Source organism: Leptodactylus fuscus, chromosome 2 (assembly GCF_031893055.1).
Source record: "Leptodactylus fuscus isolate aLepFus1 chromosome 2, aLepFus1.hap2, whole genome shotgun sequence".
NCBI classification, from domain to species: Eukaryota; Metazoa; Chordata; class Amphibia; order Anura; family Leptodactylidae; genus Leptodactylus; species Leptodactylus fuscus.
The window spans coordinates 201,227,024-201,245,161 of record NC_134266.1 but is presented as its reverse complement, the minus strand read 5'-3'; the positions used below and the strand labels follow the sequence as shown (position 1 = coordinate 201,245,161).

The window sequence follows — 18,138 nt, the reverse complement described above, 5'->3', positions numbered from 1 at the left end:
TTCCAAATGGGTGGATATTAACAGCTCAACAGCTATTTACAGTACACTTGAGAAAGGGCTAGTATAAGCCCGAAACACATTGGGATTTGCTAATAAAGCCGATTTAATATCCATCCGTGTTGGAAGTGCAATTTCTGAGATCTGGGACTTCCAAGAAGTTTGTATCCGGTCCTCTTCTACTGTTATTCCACACCTGGGGGTGTTAGGAAATCTGCATCTACAGTCCACCCAGAGAAGGAACCCTCTGACAAATTGGCTCCTATGCCATCAAAAGAGTTGTACTGTATTCACAACTCTATCAGGTGAGAACCTGTCAATCTTTATATCTGTTAATTCGTACCAAAGATACTACACTATGGACTGCTCGGTGTTGTTTTATATTCTTTTTTGAATTATTCAAATTAGAAAAGGCTACAAGAAACCAATATTTACTTGACAAGTTTCAGGCTTATTTTTTATCATCTGAAAGTTGGATTATATGGACTAGTAAATATAACTATGGAATATATTTCACCTGAGACATCTTGCCTATCAGCACAGTAATGTGGACTAAGTAAAATGTTGAAGTCTGAGCTCCAGTTCCAGGAACGGCTGCCCTTACAGTGCTCTTCTGTTCCAGTGTAAAATTCCATAACCCTTTCATTGTGCCAATATTGATGAACAATGGTGAAGTTAAAACTTTAATATTCACGTCCCTAAAACCCCATTGAATGAAGGAAGGCAGATTTTTCATGTGCATACAAGTAATGCACAAAAATTCAACTCCCTACAAGCAATGGAGAACCAGATACTCTTTCTCTATGGCTTTGTTCCCCAACAATCCGACCTCACTATATTTCACTTCTGGTAAAGGGGTTGTCAAATTTTGAGAATATAATTATCACTGTGGAGTCCCATATGGGCCACAGCAGAGGGCAGATAACAAGCAGCAGTTCCCACCTTGGAAGCCTTATCTGTCTATATATTATATTCAATAACTGGATGATTTCATTGACCAGATGATAGTCTCTCTCTGGAAAATTCTGTCCGCCATTCTGTACTTAATAAATAAAATAAATATAGTCAAGTTCAGTACACAAAGTCATTACAGTACATAATGTAGACACCTTGGCCCAACGGCACTACAATATCACAAAATTATGACATATGTGCTAAAAAATGGAAAACCAACTTACATAATTTAGACAACTAAGCAGAGACATATCTATCAAAATGTTTCGGCTATCTTTTCCAATGGTAAACTATTGTAGAGAAGGTCTATTCTTAGTACACAATATGGCCAAATAAATCCTCCAAAATAAAATGTGTACTACTATAATGCAATTGTTATTGTAATACAAACATATAGTAAAGGGTTTAACATAAAGTAAGACAAATATATTATTTCTTGATACTTATCAATGAGAGGAATATTAAATTTTTCAGAGAAAGCACATATGCAGGTGACAGGAAATGATACTTCTTATCTTTTAGTCTGTCAAACATGGTTCAATAACATACATTCGCTGAGTAAGTAAAGTGAATCCCTTAAGAAAATTCAATTCTCACTATTTTTCAGAAGTAGAGCACACTTATATTTCCCAAACAGTTTAAACTCTGTGTAATGTGATGAGAAATCAAAAAATCTGACACAAAATGAAAAGGCAATAAAGGGACATTTGAAATGTTTTCACTGTAAAACATCCTGCCAAGTCGGTTTAACATTCATCTTCGGGATGTCGCTGGCTTCACTGAGCTTATGAGAGCTGATACAATGTCTTGATAATATGATATACTTTTTGCAAAGAAAATTACTTTCATGAGGATACTTGTAGGTTTTATATGTCGCTGCAAATGACTAAAGCTATATCTGTATATGTGTGTAATGTATATGTGTGTTTATTTGGCAAATGCCCATATATATATATATATATATATATATATAATTCACAACTATATAATACATTTTAAGCAAATGTGGATGTAAGTAGGCCATTTTCATAACTTACTGAGCCTCCCATTTATAAAAAAGGAGGCACTGCTTATATAACAAAATAGGGGAGATTCACCTTTATTCCAGTTTTTTGGTGTAGAGGGATGATGCTGTGGTGCCATTTAGTGCAAGGCCCTTTCGTGCCCTAAAGCCTCCATTCCATGCTTCACTCGCCACATTGCACAAATGTGGGTGGAGCAGGGATGCCTCAGCCTGGCACATTCATCATCACTCACACTAGTTATAATGAAAATCTACTACAGTTACAAATTGCCATAGATTTCCATTCTGGATCTGAAACATGCAGATGACGAATTGAGAGGTTGGTGTCTCTTCATAAATCACTAATTCCCTGCACCAGCCGGTGGGACATATGATAAGCCTGGCCCAATAAATTTACCCCAGTGTCGATATATGTAGGAACATAGTTAAAAGGGTTCTGCCACCACCTTGCTCTTCTTCGCGGTAATTATGACTTTCAGTGCTGGACATCTTCCATTTGTTACCTGGGGATCCAGATCTCCTCTCCCTACGCGGCCTTATATTCGGTGTATTATCCACAGTTGTTTTGTGAGTTGAGAGTCCTCCTGGACAAACAAAGCCTCGGCTATGGTTATTGTGTGGTCTAGGGTGGGCCTCTTTCGGATTTGCTGATATGGTCGACCCTGTGACATTGGAGCTCAGGTCCTTTGATTATCTTACCACTAATCTGAATCTTCCCCAGGCCGAGTGGCTTCACTAATCTCAGGTTGCCCACTTTGTTCGTTCCCTCCATAAGTCCATCAGGGTATCACTCCCACCAGCTTTCGAGAAGATTTGTCATGCAGGCAGTCTACCAGGGACTTCATCTCCTCAATTTACCAGCTTCTTGCCTTACAGATGACTGGTTTTCCTGTCAGACACCGCTATATGTCTAGATGGGAGAAGGTGGTGGGTAAGCCCATTTCCCCGGGACAGTGGCAGGTCATTTGGTCTCGGGCTCAAAAGTCCTCACAGTGCATGACCTTTAGGGAAACGCAGTATAAACTCCTGATGTATTGGTATCATACCCTTGCCCTTCTTCAAGCCTTGAACTCGTCGATTCCCTCAGGGTGTTGGCACTGCCGTGCACTGTATCATGTCCTCTTGTTCTGGGCTTCTGGAGGGAGGTCAGGGTTTTGGCAGATGCTCTTTTCTTGCAGGGGGTCATCAGGGTTTTGAAAGATGCTCTTTTCTTGCAGGGGGTCCCTCTTGATCTCCTTGTCTATCTTCTGAACCTCTCCCCTAGACACCTGGATAGCAAGGCCTCCAGGCTATTTCATTACCTTAGTACTGCGTCAAAGACCCTCATTGCTAAAAACTGGAAGAATGTAAACCCTCCCTCTGGCCTTGAGCTCTTGGCCCGAATGAAGGATCTGAGGAGTCTTGAGTTCTTGACTGCTAGCCTTAATAATTCTCTGGATGCCTTCCACTCTATTTGGTCCCCCTGGGACGTGCACTGCATCCTGCATGGACTCTGATTCTAGGTCAAGATTATGTGACAAAGGCAGTTTAGCTACATTTCTTAAGAGGAGAAGGGATTGACAGGGTATGTTTCCTGACTGCTGGGTGGCTCTAACATGCCGGTATGCTTTGGCCGGGGTATCAAGATTCAAGACTAGGGTTTAACTACAGATTTTGCGACAACTGTAAAGAGACATAGAGGGTGAAATAGGCCACACACTGACCTACTGAGCAAGCAATATCAATCTCAAAGCCCATCCTCTGGAAGTCCACTGGTTTTGGAGCATAGCTCCGCTTACTGCAGTACAGTACCTACCTATAGTAACTTTCACACTTGCAAATATCTCCTTATGAGTAAGGTCACATGACAAGGTGCTCTTACACAGCTATTCTGTTTATGCTACTATGGCAACCCCAGAGGAAGCATTAATGTAAACCATATCTCCATTACTAAAGCAGTTAGGAGAATACGAGAAAAACATCAAAGCAAGACAACATGTATTTAAATATATCTGTACATTCAATAGGGGCTCCACTATAAATGTGCTATAAATTCCAAAGTTTACAATCATATATTGTGAAACACAAACTTGAAACTATGTACATTTGTCTAGGATCACCTTGGTCAGCAAACACTCTCAAAGAGATGGATTTGTCCCTCAGGCAATACTTTGCTAGACCTCTCCTCTTAGCATGTCTACTAAATGCATCTTGTTAACTCACATTACTATCAACAGGAGCTAAGACAAAGCTGTCTAATCTTTGCATACAAAACCAAAAGTCCATATGTTGCAAACACTTATATGACTGTTACTTAACAAGGCTAAATAGCATGTTGTCAGGCTTTAGACACTTTTAATCACATAATCCTAACAGTATGTGGAAAGCAAGGCAAAGGAAAAATCTGCTGTAACAAAGACACAGTTACAGTTCACCTTCAGTGAAGAACAATAATGCATTATTAAATTCACTTTCCTGCTCAGTGGTTACACTTAGCTGACCACAGCAAATTTGCTTTCTGCCTGGTCTTCACAAGTTGGCAGAAAAATAGATTCTGTCACATTTAGTGGGTTCTGAAAATGACAGGATGCCTCTCATGGTTCAACTATAAACCATAATCTTTCACAAGTAAATATAATTACAAATGCCTTTTGTCACGTATTTCTTCAGAAAGATATTATGTAGGGAATATTGTTGCAGCAAATATCAGCAGGAGCTCAAATGTCAATAGAAAAAGAAGTGATACTGGACAAGGAATTCTATGAATGCTTTTATCAGTTGTTCATAGGTTACATTCTAATATTGGACACTGGAATATAACTCTATCTATCTATCTATCTATCTATCTATCTATCTTTATGGTCAACATTTACTAATAGTTATTTGCTAACTAATGGACTTGATTCAGTCCAGTATAATGTAGAAGATTCCCACTGGAGATAATAGTGTTGTCTAAAATGTATTTATTAATACAACATGGTACAAGTAGGATTGCAGAGTATAAATGAGTAACGTTTCGGCTGGTTAAGCCTTCTTCAGACTCAGAAGCACCAGTATCACATGGTATAGGTAAGGTTAGATCCCATCATTAGGGCTAGTTCACATGGGCAATGAGGGGGCAGATTATGGTGCGGAATCCATGTCATAATCCACCTCTTCACAGTGGTGGTCTATGTAGACTGCCAGGCTACTTTTTGCCGCTCACAGAAAAAAGAATCAACATGTCATTTCTTCAGGCGGACTCTGATTCAGGCACAGCGTCTGCCTCGCGACACCACCCTCCGGAGTAGGCCCATTCATTTGAGCCTACTCCTGAGCAGAGAGCCACGACGAGATGTCGTGCACTGCACTGGCATCCCATCGCGGCAGCCGCCCCGGAATATGCCCACACATACTTGTATGTTAACTTACCTTTAGAGTCGAGTTGGATCCAAAGGTAACCTTGTCAATGATATAGGAAGTGGAATGTAAATGAAGCTCAGAAAGGTGGGTCCTTGAGATCTAATGGAAAGGCTCAGTACCGTATTATAGGGATAACCAGGGTCCTATATTCAGGCTTATTCTGTCTGTGCTACAGGGAAACTGGCACCTCTTTAGTAGTCCCTCAATGAGCCCTCCTGCTTGAGTGATATGTCCTGTTCCCAGACCTTATGATGGTGGTATAATGATGTAACATGGCCCTGGCGATCTACGTTGTTGGCGGTAATGGAATGGAATGTGATTCAATCCAGTATTACATTTACAATGTGGTTTTCTTCCATTTGCATTTCTAACCTTCTTTAGCACCTTATATGACACAGTCTTTCCTGCTAACAAACTCTTTGGACACTATCAATTTCTTTCTCCACGTAGTGACAATGAATTTAAAAGGATTGTCCACAAAATAGTGTCTAGATCCTTAGCCAGTAGAAATTCTACACAGCACATTATAGCTGAGGCCAATCAGAGGCCTCAGCAGCCATAAGACCTATGATAGTAGTCACGTGTGGCGCAGGACTTCCACCAGTAAAGGATCTCTACGTGCCAGACCTGACAGCGTTGGACAGTGGAGTACTGTGACATATGAGTATGAATTTTTTTGGGGGGGAGAGAGGTTTCACCTTCCCCAGCCTCTTCTCTGAGTTCTGAAATTCATGAATAACCCTTTTACTAGTGCTTTGGAAAGAACACTGTACCCTTTCAATTCCTAAGTGAATTGGGTACTTAAAATTCCCATAGCTTATAAGTCCCATAGCTCTTTTATTTGGGATACCCTTGTAGATTAAAGGGTTTTGGGGCTATAATTTTCTGGTGTAAAATCATAAAGAAACAAAATTATTACTGATTGTTTCTATAATCACATTTTTTATTTTAGGTCCCTTTGTTATGGGAATTTAAAAAAAAAAAAAAAAAACCTCTGTTCTTCACAAATTGGCAGAAAGCTTCATTGTAGTCATATACACTCAGATTTCTTACCAACAACTATAATTATTGAGGCAACTCCTTATTCATAGAACATACATATTTGTCTTTCCTTACCTTCCTTCCTAGCTGAGCATCTCTAGATACGGTATCTTTGTCATAAGATGAACAGCTTTTCACAGCAATATTGTTTTGTGATATGTGCCTACGTTTTGTTACTCAGTGGTTGTGTTGTGAATTTCAAGGGTTTTGCTAGCATGTCTCAATATTGTATTGAATTGATTTCATAAAGTATTAGAGTCTAGAACGGGATTCGAGCTAAGTAAAGGGTGGGCACATAGAGTCAAGTGCTTCAAGGGTTATGCCATGCAAATTACTCAGCATAGGGGATAAATTGCTAATCTGTGGGGGTCCAACCGCTGAGACCACCAATCCTAAAAACATAGGGTGTTTTATTCCCTTTGAGAATTTAGCTGTGGTGGATGCAGATGTGCCTTTGCTCCATTGATTTCAAAGGGCGTGCCGAAGATAGCAGAGAAGGTGCTGTATTTCAGCTACTGTATTTCCACCATTACCACTGAAGTGACTAGAATCTGTGTCCATCAAAGCTACATTCTCAAAAGGAGAACCCCCCACCATTCTCAGGGTCAGTGGGGGTCTCAGGAGTTGAATAGAGGATAGATTATTTTTGGTGATAACCAAATCAACAAATGTTCATAAACAGTTCTATTCTGAGCGTTTTCATATATCAAGTATTTATCTGTAGATAACCTGAAATTATTATCTGAACCATTACCATTATGATAGTAGTATTTGCTTACCAATAGCCCATTTGCACAAGAAAACTACTGCTTTCTCTAACTCTTTTTCAATTCCAGACATCCAAAATAGGTGAATTAAAATTATTACAAACATACTTCACAATCAAATTTATTTAATACAGTATTGTGTAATAAAGAAAGCCTAGTAAGACCACATTTATCAGAAAAACGGGTAGAGCGAAGAGCCAAGAGCTAAAAGCATATATTGTGATATTTTAATTTGAAAAATATCCACTTCCAATAACCAAATTTTTTTTTTTATGTAACGCCCAGCTAAACTGCATCACCTGAATCTTACAGAATATTGTAAATCAATAAACATTTTCAGCATATCAGTAGGCCTTCACATGTACCTAAGATATGTCCTTCAACAGCACATAAAACTTAAATTCCTAGAATGTACAATGGAGGAAGGAAATCAAGGTGGCAGCTGCTGTATGAATACATTATTATCCAGCTGTAAAAATATAAATGGCCATTAGAGTTGATTATTTATGAGTCATACATTGATTTAAGGATCTGGTTCAGTGATTGCCGAGGTAATAATTGCACTTGTTAATTAACAACTTGTTACTTACATACCAATACTGTAAAAACCACACATTTTTGTTATATAATATCTACATTAAACGTGACATGATTTACAAGATTACAAGTCTCCACTCCACTGCCAAACGTTGCAGATCACTCTGTGCCAACGTGCAATGGAACTGGTCAGCAAAAGATAATTACGGATATCTTAGGTGATCATTTTTATGTACAAGTGATCAATTTTCAGCCACAATATACTATAGCTTTATCCTTGATCTTTTTAAGCACTAAAGGTTTTTAATTTTTGCCTCTATAAGTCTATGGTAAAACATACCATTTCCACTGGTGAAATTAATATAAAGCATTTTTTAAAACCATATTTTCTGCTGAATGTGTGGTTGAGGTTTCAACAGCCAAAAAGGCAATATTTCGGCAATATGTGGCCACAAGATGGCTATTCCTAAAAACAGCAAAAGGTTATATCCTCTCCATATAAAATCCCAATGAAATTCGAACAGAACATCATCGGAGAGGCCATTGATTTGTTACTGCGGCCACCGGATCAGTGTGGGAACAACCGCCATTTATATTGGGAGTATTTGATCTTTTGTAAATTTTAGTAATTTCCAGTTTATAGACCCCCTTTAACTCGCCTAACTGAAAATCCATGTAAGCAATGTTTGGTAAGACTCCTATGCCGTAATGTGTATTCCTTTATCTACTTATTTAACCTGCTTTATAATAACAAAAGAATTTTAATTTTTAATCTCGCAACTTTTGTTTGCAGCCATCGAATAATTACCATGAAAATAAAGCCAGTGCAAAAATTGCCATAAATTATTCCATATTTTTAACTATTAAAGCCATAAAAATTAAGAATTAAGACAACTGTAATAATATTCATAGCAGCGCAAGATGTAACTAAGCAAAGTGATCAGTGAACAATCCTAATTAAAATGCCCGGTATACACAAAATGTGGACTGAAGGTACTAAAAACAAGTGAACACTTTTATTTTATTAATCTAATGCATCATGTATAATATCATTACAGTTTTTGTATATATCATTAATTTTATTCCTTTCATTTAAGCCTTTTATTGGGATTACTTCAGTTATTAGTTGGTCTAATGTATTGGTTACCTCTAAATCTCGCTTTGCAATCTCTTCTTATCTTGTTGCATAAACCCCTTGCATGTTATTCAAATTGCTTCATTTATTATGATAGCTTCCCCATGTAAATTGTGCTGACTGCTCGCCCTTGCACAGTCCTCATTAGACTAATGAAAACCTTCAAACGAAAAAACTAAACAACCTGCCAAATAAAGGTCTGAGGTTATTATGAAAATTACAACTCTGGGAGCTGGGAGAAGCTCTGTTCATTAATTCATGCTCAGCAAATTGCTAACTAATTTAGTTGCACTCCTCTGCATTAATGGATTATTTTATAAAAATGTTTTCCACAGCCCAAGACCTTTGGTGCATGCTTTTGAGAGGCTTGAATTCTAATCAACCTTAGCAGTACATTAGGAATGTAATATCTAAATAATAATTGGGATGGCATATGGAGGAAAATAGTGTTTAAAATCCCATGAAAGGTAGTTTTGGTTTGCAGCTTCATCTGTCATTTTCACAATAGTTAAAACAATTGTACTTGTTTAATATTCTACAACTGTAATAGATGACACTTGCTTTAATAGCAACGTGGAGAATGAAAGAAACGGTAGAGTTTGGTAACCATTAATGGAGCGGTTCAGAAGAGCATATGAAAGATATTGCTCTGTCTCCTCTAGAAGCTATGTACCAGGATAATCATGGAAAGAACATGCTTGACGTGAATGGGAATAAGACCACATTTTAAGAAATTTCATCTTAGATATTTGGACAATAAATTGTATTTGAAAGTGTACAAAGAATAGGTATTTTAGGACTATGCAAAAAAGAAAAAATCTAGAATTTTGTATACTTTACATGTTAACAATTGGTTATATTGTTAGTATACACTAGTGTCCTGATTTCTCAGCCAATATTATATATGTAACACAATGCCAGTTTGTGCGTATATAAGAGAAAAATGTACAGTAGTATTCCTCTTGCTATTACTGTGCTATGCTAGATGTTATTTTATTCTTATTCTAAAACTGTCCATATAGTTCAGATACTGTAGATGCCCGATGAACTCTTGTCCAGCCAACAGGTATTCCTCCAATGTCCCCCTTACACATATCTGCCCAGTAAATGTTCATATGTTCTGAATGGAGAGGGGATAAAGCCACCACCAGACGCCTTTGGTATTGATTTATCTGCCTGAGAACCAAAGCATCAGGTATGCTGGAATTGAAATGGCTGATACGGTCTTTCTCCTACATCTGCCATTAGAAGATCAGGAACAGTCAGTCATGTGGCAATCCATGGGTTTAGCCTAATATAAATATGGGTAGTTTTACTCTAAGGCAGGATTCACACTACCGTTGGTGTCCGCTCAGGTGTCCTTTTAAAAAAAAAAAAAAGGACACCAGCGGACAGTAACTGATGGCTATCGGTTACTGTCTGTTATATGTCCGTTGCCCATACACCTCAATTTTAAAAAAATAATGGACACTTGCTGTCTGTTTTTTCAAACGGACAGAAAAGTCCTGCATGTAGGATGTTTTTGTCCGCTAGAAAAAAACGTACATGGTTGTAAACGGACACGAAAGGTCCCAAACGGACACTAAAGGACACAAGATAAAATCCCATTGAAATGAATGGAAATTGCAAAGGGACCAGCTAGTGTCTGTTGCTAAAATCTTGAATGCCCCCTAATTCTACAAGCATCAGACACATGCAATGTACAATGCCCATATTCATTTAACAGTGATCTAGCTACCATAGGCACAGATGCATCCGTGTAACATTAAGATAAATGGATTGGCAGCAATGTTGATTATTAGAAAAATGGACCAATACCAGCCAAGAGTTTTATTATGTGAGCATGTATTTAGGTTTGTGCAAAGTATTATGAATACCTACCAATATCTTCTCATTGCCAAGTACATTCATACGTACATAAGAACGCTAATTGATAACAAAGGGCACTGTATTGAGGCCAGTTAGTTTTAGAATGCAGTACATTTAGAACACATTGTGGGCGATTTACTAAGCTACTATAAATGCAGCAAAATTATGGGTTAATTTGCACCATAAAACGGAACTACATGCCTTTCTTCAGTCAGATTTATTATGTGTACATGTTATGTTATGGGTACATTATACCCATAACTTAGGTTTAAAACGCACATAGAAGATGATCATGACCAAAGTAAGCCAAACCAATAGGTGGTGTAGAAAAGAAAAAAGTGTCTAACATCACATAGTGGGAACCACTGTGGCAAATCTGCCGCATTGTCTTCTTACTTGGAAATGGGATATCCGCTTTCTAATATTTATGGCCTATCTTTAGGATAGACCATCAATATTAGATCTGAGAGGGTCTGATGGCTGATTCCCCAAGGCACTGCAACTCTCGATAATGTTTACATGCCTGAAGGCACACTACTCACTCGCCCTACAAACTGTAGCAGCGACTTACGATAATGCAGTACCTAAAGCTGTCACTACAGTCTGTACAGCTTATGATCAGTGTGGGTCTCGGTATGTAAACACTACCAGCTCCTGCACTATCCCAGAGCAGATGCAAGGGTCCCGTGGGTCAGACCCTCACAAATCTAATATCAATGGCCTCTCCTATGGATAGGTCATAAATATTGGACAGTGGATAACACTTTTAAGTTTAACGTTCCCTAAATTTTACAACAGTAATAATAAATCTCCCCCAATATCTATATGATAAGGTAGTTTTAAGAAGAAATGCAATCTAATGATATTTAGATGAAAACCAACCTTTTTCCATGTGTATCCTTTTTGCTTCATGCCCTGCTTCATGCCCAGCAAGATCCCCTTCTTTTGGACCAGGTATAATGTTTGGAGACAAACCCATCAACATCTGATTCATGGAGAGGCCATTTTGATGAATAGCTGGAGAAAAATAGAAATATTTGGTAAACTATTGCAGCAGTTTATGAAAAAGTATGTTTATTAAATTGTTCCCCATTTTACTGAATAGTTTGATACTAAGAATCTCTGATCCTTAAATTATATATAATACTATAGATTAGAAACCTAAATAAAGACAAACCAGTCTTTGAATTATTGATGTCCTTGTTTAAAGAATAGAGTTATCCGACATCCACATCACCCAAAGGATCTGTCCCCTCAGTCAATCAAGTAATGGACCAAATTTAATTGGTACAGTGAATGAAGTCAGCCAGACTAGACTACAGAATCAGTTGGATCTATACCTCACAATGTAGCAAACGTTACTGTAAGAGTTATGCAATTCCTGCAAAGATTCTACATCAATACTATGCAAAAATCTAAAAAAATTCCAGAATAAAGCAAAAAAAAAAAAAACATGATGGTTTGTAAACTACTAAGAGCTCTTTAAAACAGAGAGAGACAAAAAGAGAAAGATAGAAAGAGTGTTGATACATCCATAGATACTAGAAGCTTGAAGTGGCAACTCTAAAAAGGATTATACAGCCACGTGCAAAGTAAGTACAACAGTCTCATAGGTCTAAGATCTATTTAAACGTATGTAGTTTGTAATGTGAAATCTAGTAACAGATCATCTTTAATCCCCTCCTGAAACAAACATGTTTCCATTTATCTTTTAATTCTTTTGTTTGCTGGGACAATTGTATTTTAATGGCACAATTTACTCTTCCATTTAAGTCATTGAGAAGCTGTAAAATAATTGTCTGCTGAAATGGGGAACTTTATATTATGGGTCAGTACAATTATGGCAATGCTAAATTTACTTAAATTTATTTCAAGGAACAAGAATAAACAAACACACTTCATGCTAGGTTCACGCCTGCGTACCGGTTACCGTTCATGGGGTTCGCTTAAAAATCTGCTTAAAAAAGCAGTAACTCGTGGAAAACTGTGGACCCAATAGACTATAATTGGGTCCGCCAGGTTTCTGACCGAAAAATGAAGAAAAATTGTGGAGAGAAAAGTCTTGGTTTCACGACTTTTCTTTATATATTTTTAGGGTCCATTCACACGGAGGAAAATGGTGAGGAATTAGGTGTGGAATTTCAGCACTGAAAAAAAAACTTTTTTTTTCAGTGCTGAAATTCCACACAAAATTCCTCACCATTTTCCTCTGTGTGAATGACCCTGAAAGAGGAAAGGGGAAAGAAATCCCCGAATGGAGATCAAGCACAGGTCTGAGCCTAGGCTAACCAAGACAAATTGGTAAAGAAGGTGAATACATGCAAACCCACATGACCAGGCTGGATGCATAACATAAAACACAAATGAGGTAGAGCTTTGAACCACTTAGAATCAACTATTTGGCAATTCACTGAGCCTTAAAGAAAACCTTTCACCACCTCCTCCAAGTCCAGCTCTTAGCATAATTTAATAAGTGCCCTTTACTGATTCCAGCACAGTTAGGATTTTATCACTAACTCTCGATGTTCCCGAGCAATAAGTGCTATTAATGTTGGTGACTGATATGTTATTTAGGCTCTGTACTGTCAGATGGGAGGTGTCAGATAGGAGCCTCTACACCTCTAAGTGTAGCTCTGAATTACACCCCCTTCCCTGCTCCTGCCTGAAACTGACAGTACAAACCTTTCAAAAAAATTCCAACTACACTAAAATCAGTGATGTGTCAGCTATTAACAGATTCTAAGAAATGGAGGAGGTGGAGGTGGTAAAAAGTGTTCCTTAAAGATCAGAAGAGAATCAGTAGGTCAACATAAAAATAAAAGGAAGAGACAAAAAGCAGTAGGGAGAAATGAGAAAAGAACCAAAAAAAGGGGAGATGTGGATATGGTGGAGGGGTGGAATCCCCCTACAACAACCCACCACAGACACACCAAGTCCCTGACACTCACAAGGCACTCAATTGACTGCATGAGGTCTCGGTAATCTTGAGTGCCCTGGGAATCTCAGATTTTTGCATGTTTTACCACTTACACAAAATAAAGGAAAAAAAAATATGAAAAAAATGCCATATTCTGAGACATAACTTGGAGTTGTACAAGGTACAAGGCTTGTTTAATTGGTGAGCAGTAGTTTTAATAGTACCATTTTATACATATAGTATATATTCTGGATCACTTTTAATTCCACTTCTGGACTGCCTGTTGGGTATATATACACATTCGGAAGGTAAAAATTGATGTGTGTTCAGCTCACCCTGTTATGGTCGACACCCATTCCATAGGCTGCTCGGATGTGGAAGGACCTTGATCCACTGGTAAATACGAAAAATTTTGAAGATATCCAGCGCCTTCGGTAGGTTAAAAATTAACTTTTATTGTTCCATTAAAAAATATACTTAATAGACTACCAAAAGGTAATGAAACAAATATACTTTGCGTAGAAAGGTTGACAGCTACGCGTTTCAGAACCTTACTAGTTTCTTCATCATGGCTTGACGAAGGAACTAGTAAGATTCTGAAACGCGTCGCTGTCAACCTTTCTACGCAAAGTATATGTGTTTCATTACCTTTTGGTAGTCTATTAAGTATATTTTTTAATGGAACAATAAAAGTTAATTTTTAACCTACCGAAGGCGATGGATATCTTCAAAATTTTTCACATTCGGAAGGTGGTTGCCTTGTTCTGCAGGAACGTACCAGTATGTCCAAGCAGAATTCAGCAGCTGCACAAAATCATGCAGCTGCTAAAACAGGGAGCTGACTAACTACTGCCAGAGCTCCCAAAGAGAAAGCAGGGATGGTTTATTAAATTCCCTGCCCTACCATCCTCTGTGTATACAGCGTCCAATGAGAGCTGTATACACAGTTATGGATACGGACGTGATGCTCTAACAGGCTCTGATTTCGGTGGTCCTACAGAACCCAGATCATCTCTATAGTAATGGGCAGGAGGCTATGTTCCTCCTTCAAGTAGGGCTAAATGTTATGAGCCTCTGATAGAGCCCCTTTAATGTAAATATGTACAGCATTAGTAATAACTCAGAGTGACATAGTTACAGTTCTGTCTATATATATGAAAATAATAATTTTAAATGACACAGACCCACTAGACTGCAAGACACTGCAGTGAGGTCCACAGGCCCCCTGAGGGGCAGCCGCAAGCCTGAAAGGCTACCCACCAGTTAACTGCACTGGCAGTGGTGTTAGTGCGGTTACAATGTGAACAGACTGCAAACAAACTCTCACCAGTTAACCTCACTGGGAGAGCGCACCTGTGTATAGCTGCTGAGTGAAGCTGAATGAAGCCTTGCAACAGACCTCTACTAAATCCCAGCAGAGGAATAGGCACTAGTAAAAGCTTCAGCCTGCTACTCAGGAAAGGCTGCCAGGGGTTAAACGCCACTCCTGGTCAGTAACATAAAGGGCTCCCTAAATGCTAGGAGCTACAATGTAAGTAGACAGTTCAATAGGCTTTACAGATTCCCACTGGCAGAGCCAAGGAATCCTAACTAGATCCCTAGACTGCTCCTGCCTATCACTGGAACCTAGCCATGACCTCCTGTGTCAAATTATTAATGTCAAAGTGTGAGCACTGGGCGGGCGTCGGCTCACACTATATAAAGGCAAGTCCCCGCCCACAGGGGCGGTGGCATAACTTCACTGGACATGCTCAGTATGGGCAGAATGGGACTTAGCCTCTGAGTGCCTCCAAAAGGTCCAAGCATGCTCAGTATGCAGAAAACTGGAATTAGAGTCCATACAGCTCACTGCACGACGCCAAGGGAGAGGGTTGGATTGGCCCGCAGGTGGTGCTGTGCGCTGGACAGGAAACCTGCGGAACCCCATCCTAACACATATAGATGTAGCAGAGTTAACCCAAACTTCTGCAACTGGATAAACTACTGCAGTGTGATATGTTATCGCAGAAGACAACAAAAATCAATGAAAAGTCATTGATTAAGGATTTTATACCAACTTTTCATTGTTTTTTGTTGTCTACTGTGATAAGATATCACGCCGAAGCAGTTTAACCAATTGTAGAGGTGCGGGTTAACTCTGCTACATCTGTCTATGCAACGAGGATAAGTATAGAAGAGCCCATATTTTTGAAAATGTATTTTAAATACCAGTTTCCTAGGTAACATAGCTTTATTTATTTTCCTTTCGCTGTATTAAAAACTTGTATGTAGCAACCAACTGAATGACTCATGTACTCAATGTAGCAATTGTCAAATAGTGCATCCTGCACCATCAAGATATACAGTTGGCATGTAAAGTGTGAGCAACCTAATGGGGTGATAAGAAATGTTACAGGACCAAAAATATTCATTAATAGCAGACTTGTGTCTTTACAAATTTAGATCACCGCTACTGTAAAAGCACAAAGATTTATTCTAAGAAAATGAGAGTTTATGACATGCTTATAAAATTATATATATATATATATATATATATATATATATATATATATATATATACAGAATTTGTGCTGCTAAACCAGGTATATGAGGCTGAAATATTGCAAGCATTTATAAATTAGTGTATACAAGATAGATAGATAGATAGATAGATAGATAGATAGATAGATAGATAGATAGATAGATAGATGAATGCACCAGTCTTTAATCTGCTAACTTACTATATCATAATATCACACATTAAAACCCATTAAAGGTCAGTTTAAAAGGATATTTTATATACTGCATTTGCTAAGTTAACTCAAAGCCCCTGTAAATTTAACATAATACAGACATCCTGCTACAATGGATAATAGAAACTATAGAAACTCAAGATCGGCTGTAGCATCTAGGCAGTTAGCTAGAGAGAGGGGGTTCCTTCTGGCATAGAAGAGTTGTATGGAAACCTCCAGAGGCAGGACCTAATAGGCTGTCTGTCAGCTTTATTCTGAACTTTTGCCATGTTTTACACTGTATGAACGTTTAGGACATTGCACCTCAAAGTCCCTTACTGGGGCTAAAAAATGTGAACTAAATACAAGTTTTCAAAAAACTTTAGAAATTAATACCAATTTAAAAAAATTGCTAAACATAATAAACATAATAACAAACATAAAAACGGAACATAATTGCTATAACTACATTGTATTGACCTGTATGGTAAAATGAGTATTTTATGTATGTAGAACTATTTTTAAAAAAAAAAACAATTCATACACAGCTTTTAGTTTTATTTATCCGATATCCCAAAAGTGTTCCAGGTCACTATTTTCAACTAAGGGGGAGTTCACACGGAGTAACGTGTCACGTGATGTGGCACGTAATACACCGTGTGAGATTTTGCGGGCCGTATACGCTCCCATTGTTTTCAATGGGAGCCAGGATCGTATACGCGGCGTTATGTTGCGGCTGTGATTTTGAAATCAATGGGAGCGTATACGGCCCGCAAAATCTCACACGGCGTATAGTGCCACAACACGCAGCACATTACTCTGTGTGAACTCCCCCAAAGGGTTTTTTTTTTTATTATGCAAAAGTAGTAAAACATGAAAAATGGGAATGATATAATAATATCAAGGCTAAAGCCCTACGGGACGATACACAGCGCTAAAGCGCTGCGGGAACAAACACGGCGGGTATGCATCACGGTTCTTCCCGCAGCGCTTTGAACAGAAAGTTCACAGAGTTTTCCTCTACAGACTTTCTGTCACCATTATATCTATGGGAATGCCGCCGATGTTTCGGTAGATATAATTGACATGCTGCGATTTCCAAAACCATGCCGGTTTTGGAAATTGTAGCGTGTCCGTGCTGCAGTTTTACACACAAAGCGAGCATGGGACTCGCATGACTCTCATCCACTTTGCCTGTACTGAATAACGCTGTGATTGTTCGCAGCGTTTCTGGCCCGTGGGGACCCGGTCTAACTCACATATTGGGAAGATTTATGTAAACTGGCTAAAAAAACTATCTTTGTTGCCCATATCAACCAATTTTATTCATTTTTCATTTTTTCAAGTGCAAAATACAAAATGAAAACTGTTGCTATTGGCAACAAAGACAGTTTTATCTTTTAGCCAGTTTTCATGAATCTGCCCCATTATATATACCCCAAAATAGTGACCTTAAAAATACAACAGAATATAATTGTGGAGATAATAAAGATACAAATCGTGCACTTAAATCCCTATTTATTGATTCATTGGTTAACCACAACTTTTTTCACAAGTTATAAAACTGCACTATAAAGTTCTTATACATCGTCCCTATAGTTTATCTAGATTTATACAGATACATTTTGCAATACATCAGCTATTTTGCAGCATGCTCCACTGCAAACACGGTGCATCGAACATTTGTTTATCTAGGAAATTAATTATAGGAAAACTGTCTTTATTAAAAGTACAGCAGTGTCCGTCCTTAACTATCCTCTTGGCTGGACATGTCCAGATATTTGTATGTTTGTTAACAGATATAG

At 38.3% G+C, this 18,138-nt stretch overlaps 1 protein-coding gene across 5 annotated transcripts in view; it reads right to left on the bottom strand.

The window, feature by feature from the left end:
* The window catches only part of DACH1 (dachshund family transcription factor 1), a 303,713-nt gene that overhangs the window by 54,783 nt on the left and 230,792 nt on the right, over positions 1–18,138 (bottom strand). For all 5 annotated transcript variants that reach the window (XM_075265418.1, XM_075265413.1, XM_075265414.1 and 2 more), the window contains one exon: positions 11,588–11,722. In XM_075265418.1, coding sequence (XP_075121519.1) covers positions 11,588–11,722 — 135 coding nt within the window. The remainder of the gene's footprint in view (positions 1–11,587; positions 11,723–18,138) is intronic.